The sequence below is a fragment of the Pagrus pagrus genome, assembly GCF_965226575.1.
Source record: "Pagrus pagrus genome assembly, chromosome: 5".
NCBI lineage: Eukaryota > Metazoa > Chordata > Actinopteri > Spariformes > Sparidae > Pagrus > Pagrus pagrus.
The window spans coordinates 27,890,800-27,899,809 of record NC_140189.1 but is presented as its reverse complement, the minus strand read 5'-3'; the positions used below and the strand labels follow the sequence as shown (position 1 = coordinate 27,899,809).

Here is a 9,010-nt window from a genome sequence, read left to right as displayed (position 1 = left end):
TGTTTTATTTAAACGAGTCAGACAGAAGCTTGCAGAGCTGTAGTTTGCCGAGTACCTCCGTGGAAATGCATGTTAGTCTATATTATATAATCAAGGCCAGGCAGCAAGCCAGGCCTTTATTACATAATGAAGTAAGGGTTCTAGGACAGTAGTAAAAGTAAGGTTGCTTACTTAAAATCAAGTAATGCTTAGTTAATCCATGACAAATGGTAATTTAATGCAGATTGTAGCATGAATTCCTGTTGCTCACCGTTAAGAAATGATGATGTTATGGCTTTTGTGATTAGTTCACAGTTAATAGATCAGTTCAGGAATGTTAATTCACAGATACATCATTAAAAAAAGAGATATGCAACCAAATGAGCTGGATTACAGCTACATAAAAGTGTATTTTAGACCCATGTATGTGCTCAGTCTCTCGCAAACGTTACATAAAAGGGCATTTACAGCTTCTGCAATTAATGTGAAACAAATATATGATCAATAATAACTCAGGTTGGTTGTTAGAGGACCATCTCAAAAGCTCTCAATCGCCTATTAGTTGATTATTCTGTGAAACCCTATTATATAATAAACATAAATACAGTTCCCCAAGTAAACTTTAATGCAATTAATGCAACAAATTCATGCTACATTCTGCTTTAATTCAAACCTTAGATCATCATGAGTCAAGCATTAGTTAACCATTACTTAAGTAGAGGATTCCTACCCAAAGTCTTCTTCTCAGGAGTATTAAGAAACTAAACATTTAACAAAGATGTGCAAAAGCTATTGAATTATTTAATTATATTTTTAAAAGAACAATATACAATAACCTTATCTTTCCAACTAATGTCAAAAACAAACTGTTAAAGCTACGGCATCAGCTGCTAAAAATACAATCCCCTAAGGTCACCTGGGAGTCGAAGACCATAATCAACAAAGCGCTATAAGCTCCCTGTACCTGACAAAACATTCAGCCTAAGTTCCTACTCAGTGTGTGTGTTTTAAGTGCACTAAACATTCAAATCAGTGGTGCGCAGGCTACTATAGTGCAGTACAGCGACAAATCTTTGTAATACACTGACAGCACATCACGCTGATTGGCTCAGAATCTAAAAGCGTTCGCTCCTTTTGGCATCCGACGCTGTACGACTGCCTTCAATTCAGCAGCTTGCCAAAGACTGGGTTGTTAAGCAGACGTAATACCGTGGCGCTCTAATGCACTGAGACTACTCAGCAGTCCCATCAAGGGACAATGTTAACCGTCTATTTAGAGTGCTTGCCAAAAGTGGCACCAGATTATCTGTAAGGGGCTTACGCGACTGTAACTTCACACAGACAAAACTGAGGGAAGAGAACTCAAGATAGAAAAGGTCAACATAAGCAGGGCAGAAAATAAGATTACTCTAGTTGTTTTCAGTGTCTTTATCCTGGATATTATGTAGTGGTATACAGGAATACATTTCCATGTAAGGGTGCAAAGAAAAACACTTACACAACCACTATAGAAAGAGTACATCGCGGCGATGCATCTGAAAATGCCGGCGATCAGAGTGAATAAAAGACGGGGAGTTACATTTACATCCTAACAGACGTCTCGCTTTGATTCATCGGGCCATTGTCCAAGAGCTGAACTGTGACAGGGTAATCTAATTACAGGGTGACAGTTTAGTTACCTTTCATTCATTCACTTAACACAGTAAATAAATGGCTAACAATTACACTGACATTAAACCTGTCTCTACCGTAACAGGCCTGTGGACACATGTATGAACACAGTCAGCTGCTTGGAGAGCTGCTGGGATTGACTTTGAACACAACCTGCGTGGAAATGCCTCACATTCATTTTCTCTTTATCAGAAGTGGCCAAACTTTTCCCCCTCGAAAACTGAAACTTAATGGTGGGCCACTGGCCAAAAGCAAACACCCATTGTGTTGTGTTGTCATCAGCTGAGAGCCCAAATAGGTCAAAAGGAAGTAGCTGTATCTTCATGCAAATGGCCAATAAAGCTGTATGATATTCTTAAACAGATGAAATTTAAATCTCAAGAGCATTTTATACACCACACCATTATCATAAAACTCACACGACTAATGTTATCTCAAGAAATGTGACATATGAGTCACACAACTTAATTGTATTTGAACATGTGTGTTTTTAAAAAGCGGTTTTAAACGCGCCGGTTCTAGTTCTGCTCCTCGAGTCTCAATCAAAACCATGAAATGGACGACACAGCGTTGGATCAGGAAACTTCTTCACTTCATCGACGTCTGATGTGACTCAGATTCTAGTGAGCGTTCGTCGACATCCCTCCTCGCTCGCTGACATATCGTCTGAGGTAAAGCAACAACGAGCAAATACAGCGCAGTATCACCTTGAATAAAGCGACATTTTTCTGGGGATAATGTGAGCGCACGACTAAACAAAATACATAACAAAGGTCTATTCATTTTTAGACGACTCCTTTTTGACTGAATGTGGAAATGTTAAATGTGTTTGTTTTTTTTCCAAAGAAACTAAAATTCCAGTCCAGGCAATAGTTTGTCTGACCATTTTTCTACCCAAAAACGTGGCTGTGATTTTGTTGTTACATAAAAGCCTCATGTTTCACATAAAGGAGCCTCTTCTCCCACACATCACCATTCTTCCAAAAATAATTGTTTGCTTGAATTTCTTACATTGACATCTGGTACACAAGTCTCAGACACGCTTGTTCTGGATTTACTGCAGATCCAAACATATAAGAAGTGAAGCTGCAGGTCATGTGTAGAGATAAACAGCCTTAACTTTGTGTTTTGGATGTAAAACTCCTGGCTGATGATCCAGTGGTATAACGTACAGCAGTGTGCTGGGTCGTCCGGGCAGCTTTAAAGAGATCTCAAACCCCCGTCCCTCTATGACAGTTGAACGGAGGCCAGCACAAACATCCACAAATCTAATTCGTTATCCCAGACTGCCAAGGTGTGGCAATCCAGGAGAGAAGCGAGAAAATCCTCCAGCAAGCCACCGTACGGATTTACCTCTATGGTTGTGTCCTGACCTTTTAAAAAGGTCACCGCCAATTAATGTGATTCTCTCGGAGGACCTGAAAGCTGCAGTTTAATGAGGCAACAAAACAGATTATGGGAGTTTTTAAAAGTCAAATATTACAAAAGTTATGGCCTGAAAATATCTGTGCAATTCAACACTACAAGGTAGCTTACATTAACATAGCAGGGTCACTCAGATTTCTGTAAACCTGCCATGAGCACAGATTGCATAAAGCTCGGTCGGGGAGCCATCTGTCGTCCTGGCTACCATAACAACCAAAATCCAACTAATACCGCTCTCCTGTCTAAGCTATAAGAAAGGAAGTCCTTGAACATTTTGCACGTCGTCCATTCACACAGTCTTATTGAGGCTCTGGTAGTATCTCACAGCTCCCACAAAAGAGTATTTAATCATTTGGACCAAGTTTTTTTTTAAATCATAGACTTCAGGAAACGTTTCCCTCAAGATCTACACGTGACGTGCATTAGTAGACTCATTTCATTCATGATTATGTTGTTGTTCCTGCACTAACTACAGGAAAACGTGGAGGACTGCATGTGCAAAGTGTTGAGAATACAATAATAAGCACAGAAATAAGAGCTTGATCCAAAAAGGGACAAGTGACCAACATAGTTGTGCTCCAGTACGTGGCCTGTTATCTCCTCTCCATATACGTCCCACCTCCATAACTGCCTGAGCTTCTCTTTCTGAAAACAACATTATTTTTACACACCCTGTGGTGTAGCGTCTTAATGCATTAATTAGATTTTCTCCAAAACAGCCTCCTTTGACTGGCTGGGTGAGCTGAGGGGAGGGCTCCGAGGTTGGGAGGTCACTGTATAAAGGCAAACGGCTGGCAGTGATTGGCACTCTCACACACTTACACGGTGTCAACAGTGACGGATTACAGACTCCAGCAGAGGAGACTCACCGACAGGACCGAGGGCACGGTGAGTGAGCGGTTTCTCTTTTGCTGATCAGTGGAAATAAACTTGAATGATGATAACTCAGGATAACGATGTGACAGTTTTTGCAAAGACGAGAATTTGAATTACTTCGATCAGTTGTAAATACAGAAAGAAACTATTTCTACTGGGAAGTTATTCGGACAGTCATGAGTGGATGAACTTCATCAGTGTCAGTGGTCAGTTATTATGTCAACTACAGACTATTTTGATGATGATCGCTTGAGTTCGAGTCATTTTTAAGAATAAAAAGCTTCTTAAATGTGAATATTTTCTGGTTACTGTTCACCTCAATGACAGCAATCAATAAAGAAAATAATCTTTAGCTCTGAATCCAAATGTAACCAGTGCATTTATCAGTATCACCTTTTACTAACTCTCTTCTCTTCTCTTCTCTTTTTATTCGCAGACAGGATCTGTAACTTTACTGTCAAGATGTCAAAGTGAGTATAGAGAGTTTCGACTCATTCGCTTATTAATTCAGCAGCTACCCTGACACAGTGACTGGTTCAGACCAAAGGGTAAAAGCTTTAATTCATATGTCTATTTCATAAAGAATACAATCAAAAACGTCCATAAAAGAGATAATCAATGCTGTTTGAAGACGAACAGGCGACCCAAAGTCAACGATCCTTGAATTATACTGTAACTTTATGTTGATTTAAAGCCCAACTTTGATTTTGTGATTTTTGAAACTTGACTCTTAAAGAAATCAAGAAAATGCTCAGGGCCTGTGTGGAGATCAAAGTGTTATTGAACATCTTGGCCGTCGAGTCTCTGCACCTTCAAGGATAAATCCTGATTAAGGTGGATTGTGTGGATTTGATCTCGGAGGAGAGGTTCACCAGACAAAAGAAAAAAGTTTTAACGGGATTAACTCGGCACACAACCGAAGAAGCAAACACCACCGAGGATTCCTAGTTTCTTTGTGGCTCGTTATGTAATGCTGAGAATATTAAGAAAAACACTCAATATTCTGAGATAAAGATTCAGGATTTTACTCTCAGCTGCAACATTTGATTAATTGGAGAGATTTCCATTACATTTATAAAAAAAAAAAACATGACCTACGTATATTCTATTTACAAAATCACAGTTATATGTCTTGTGTCCAGATTAGATGCTTGTGCCAGCAGGTGCTTTCCCATCCTGAGCACTAATCCGTGCACACAGGAGCGGGGTGGAGGGTGGGAGGCGTCCTGTAATTGGAAATGACAACTGAGGGAGGTGGTGGGTGGACGACTCTGCTGCCTGAGGAAGACTTTAGACGTGGATCTTAACACAATAAGGAGAAAACTTTCATCAGATACATTCAGTGTGAAGTCTGATTTACAGTTTTTTCCCCATCTTTTCTCTCTTTCCAGAGTATATAAGAAGACCAGCGGCAACGGACATGTAAGTGGCCTCTATAATACAGTCATTACAGGGCAACTCTTTGGTGTAGGGAGGAGCGCAGTTTGTATGTTGCTCTTCCAACTTCCAGAAATAACTCCCAAACTCTTGTAACCTTTGGCGTAGGAGTAACTGTAACCCTCTCTGCTTTTTCTCAGATCACCCTGTACTTGGGGAAGAGAGACTTTGTCGACCATGTGGACTCAGTGGAAATAGTCGGTGTGTGTGTCGATGCGTCCTCGAATTTTGCACACATACAATAAAACAAATGTTTTAAATCTAACGCTTTGATTCTCCTCTTGTTTGCAGAGGGTGTTATTAAAGTGGACCCTGCCGGCCTCGAAGGCAGAAAAGGTATTTCTATCTGCCGGTGATACGAGCTATAAAACATAAACGTACGTGCAACAAAGCTAAATATCCCCCTTTTTGTTTGCAGTGTTCGTCTACCTCGCTTGTGCCTTCCGCTATGGAAGCGAGGACTTGGATGTCATGGGCCTGTCCTTCAGGAAAGACATCTGGATCCAGCGCGTTCAGGTGTATCCTCCCACAGAAGGAACCACCGCCAAAACACCAATGATGGAGTTCCTCATGAAGAAAGTTGGAGAGCAAGGATGTCCCTTTACCTTCCAGGTAAACACAAACGAAATCCCTCCCGTTCCCTCGAGTCAAACGTGGTATCGATCACTCACCGTTGCTTCTGCTTTCTACCCTCAGATGCCGACAGATCTCCCGTGCTCGGTCTCCTTACAGCCGGGCCCAAATGATTCTGGCAAGGTACCACGACCAGTCCATTTTCATCCACTCCTATACACGACTATAACAGATCATTTACTCGGGTCTTGTTTCTTGATCTAGGCTTGTGGCGTGGACTTTGAGATTAAAGGATACCTTGCCAACGTGGCCTTCAACGCAGATGAAGTCATTGAAAAGAAGTAAGCAGGGCCACAGTCCCACCATGATGTCATCATTCAACTGTAGGATACATACAGAGGGCGAACCCTAACTCTCTGTTTGTCCTTTTCCTTGTGTTAGGGACACATGTCGCCTGATGATTCGCAAAATCCAGTTCGCGCCAGCCAACAACAAGGCCGGACCCAAGGCCGACATCAACAAGCAGTTCATGATGACCGACAAACCTCTTAACTTGGAGGCCTCCCTCGAAAAAGAGGTACGTCAGAGTCCACGAACCACATTTTCTGCATTATAAACACTATGACCATCGCTCGACTACTCACAATAAATCATTCTTACGTTTAGATTTACTACCACGGAGACCCGATCACCGTGAAGGTAAAAGTCAACAATGAAACCAACAAGGTGGTGAAGAAAATCAAAGTCTCAGGTGAGCAGCGAGAAGTTTGAAGTTTCATGCAGTAGGTAGAGTTTGACTGATGAGTCTAACGGAGATGTCTTTTCTTTTCTTTTAGTTGAGCAGCTAACAAACGTGGCGCTCTACTCATCCGACACCTACAGCAAGACAGTGTGTTGTGAGGAGTTCGGGTGAGGCTTTAAATATCTAGAAATACTTGTTTCATTGTGATATTTAATTTAAAATCTGAAGTATTGTAGGTAGTAGATGTTGTTTTATTCTGGTGTCATGCAGCTCTAATAAGTCATAACAAAGTAAAATAAAAAATACCGGTATCGGATCGGTAATCGGTATCAGGATGGAAACAAAATGCTACTCTCGTCAGTCTTACGCTTTATTCTTTATTTATTCATTATTTCACCTACAGAGAGACAGTAAACGCCAACTCTTCCCTGGATAAATCCTTCCAAATCATCCCTCTGCTGTCCAGCAACAAAGAGAAACGCGGCCTTTCAGTCGACGGGCGGCTAAAAGACGAGGACACTCACCTTGCGTCCACAACCCTGTAAGTTACTCATAAACAGGGCTTACAATGAGCACCTGGACCCATTTTCATCCTCTTACAGAGTGCTGGTGATACAACTTAACATTGTGTCATCCACTTAACGTGTCTTAGACCAAATCCTCAAGCTCTGAAAGATAAACTATTCCTGTCCCCTCGCAGGAGTCAAGGAGAGAAGGAGATGCAAGGCATCATCGTCTCCTATAAAGTCAGGGTCACTGTGGTGGCGTCTGGCGGAGGGTGAGGCTCAACTTCACTTCAGTACTCTCTTACGTTATACTTCTACGTGTCGTGCAGACTAACGGTGTCTTTTATTGTTTCTCTGTTACTCTCAGTCTGCTGGGTGGCCTTACAGGAAGGTAAATATCGACTTCCCTTCATGTGTCGTCACCTGTTTTTAGTGTGAATTATATCTAAACCTATTTTTTTATTTCCAGCGACGTCATTTTAGATCTCCCTCTGGTTCTGATGTCCCCGAAACCCGCAGGTGAGCGCGCTGTTTGTGTACAAAGATGCTATTTTCTTGATAAATAAAGAAAAGACTGATCTGATTCACATGTGTGACGTAACGTATGTCCTCTTCTGTCATCCCTTCATCGCCTGCCGTGTGAGCAGAAGTGTAAGTATGAAACAGTCTCTGCAGAAAGATGATGTCTTCACCTGTGGCTGTGATGTTTGTGACACGCTGCTGTTTTTTTTTCTTCTCCTCTGTGTTTGTGTGTGTTTTTTGAACCACAGCAAATTGGAATAAAAGCCTTTTTAGTTCAGGTGAGGCCACCTTCGATTCATCACACATTACAGTGTCCACCTCTTCAAGAGGACACGCTGCAGGAATTCAATGTTAGATCTCATTCACGACACATTTCAAGGACACATATAAAGGAGTTTTTCATTTGTAAGACGAGCATTTGCGTAAAAGAGGTTGTGAAGCGTACCCTGTTGCACCAAATCCAAGAAGACATTTTTGCTGTATCCTCCATTAGCTAATAACAGGAGCATTTATGCTGATTTGGGAAGTTGTAGTAGCCTGCTTGACCCTTGGTTGTAAATAAACTAGATGAAATCCATTTCCACGGCTCAGCTCGGCGTCATGACTGACTGTTTGTCTACTTCACACCCACAGGGCAGACATCTCATTCGACACCGTGGAAGACTGAGGTGAAAATCGCCTCTCTGACGACACAACACAAACACAAAGGACCTCAACACCAAATGAAGAAAAGCACACAGTGTTAACGAGTCACTGCGACGCTCCTCCTTCACCTGTACATACTTACTTCTGACAGGCATTACCTCATCATCTGAAACTATTTCTCTGAATGCCATCGTAGCGTTGAATAAAACAATAAACACGTGTTGTACACTTTTCTCTGTCCATAGTGTAGAGGGTAGACTTCTTCTGTCCATGTGTTGTGACTACTAAACATTGCAGAGCGTCATTTATCATTCATATCTGATGCTGTGTCATTAGGGCCGTGATATATTGTGACTGGATGTGCAGCTGTGGGATGAATGAGCCCTGAAATACTGCTTGTGTATGGACAAGTGAAGTAAATAAACAGATCCTTCCCCCCAGTTATTGCCTCATGCGTGGTTATTTTGAACAGTATTTTCATGTCAAGACTTCTTTCTTATAACTGAGAACTTTATTATATGAAGAACAAATGAGAAAAATAAATATTGATTATTAAATAACTGTATTAGACACATAACAGCAATGATTATATTATATCATATGATAATAAGCACATGTAATATAAGACTTGCCG

At 41.3% G+C, this 9,010-nt stretch overlaps 1 protein-coding gene across 1 annotated transcript; it reads left to right on the top strand.

Moving 5' to 3' along the window:
- Positions 1–3,835: 3,835 nt before the first annotated feature.
- Positions 3,836–8,805, top strand: arr3b (arrestin 3b, retinal (X-arrestin)). Its single transcript, XM_084352406.1, has 17 exons — positions 3,836–3,963; positions 4,388–4,421; positions 5,343–5,373; positions 5,529–5,589; positions 5,680–5,724; positions 5,807–6,000; positions 6,085–6,144; positions 6,226–6,302; positions 6,403–6,538; positions 6,628–6,712; positions 6,798–6,870; positions 7,107–7,244; positions 7,404–7,481; positions 7,577–7,600; positions 7,679–7,728; positions 7,857–8,009; positions 8,365–8,805. The coding sequence occupies exons 2-16, from the start codon at positions 4,414–4,416 to the stop codon at positions 7,862–7,864; spliced, it is 1,068 nt and encodes a 355-aa protein (XP_084208532.1). The 5' UTR covers positions 3,836–3,963; positions 4,388–4,413; the 3' UTR covers positions 7,865–8,009; positions 8,365–8,805.
- Positions 8,806–9,010: the final 205 nt, after the last annotated feature.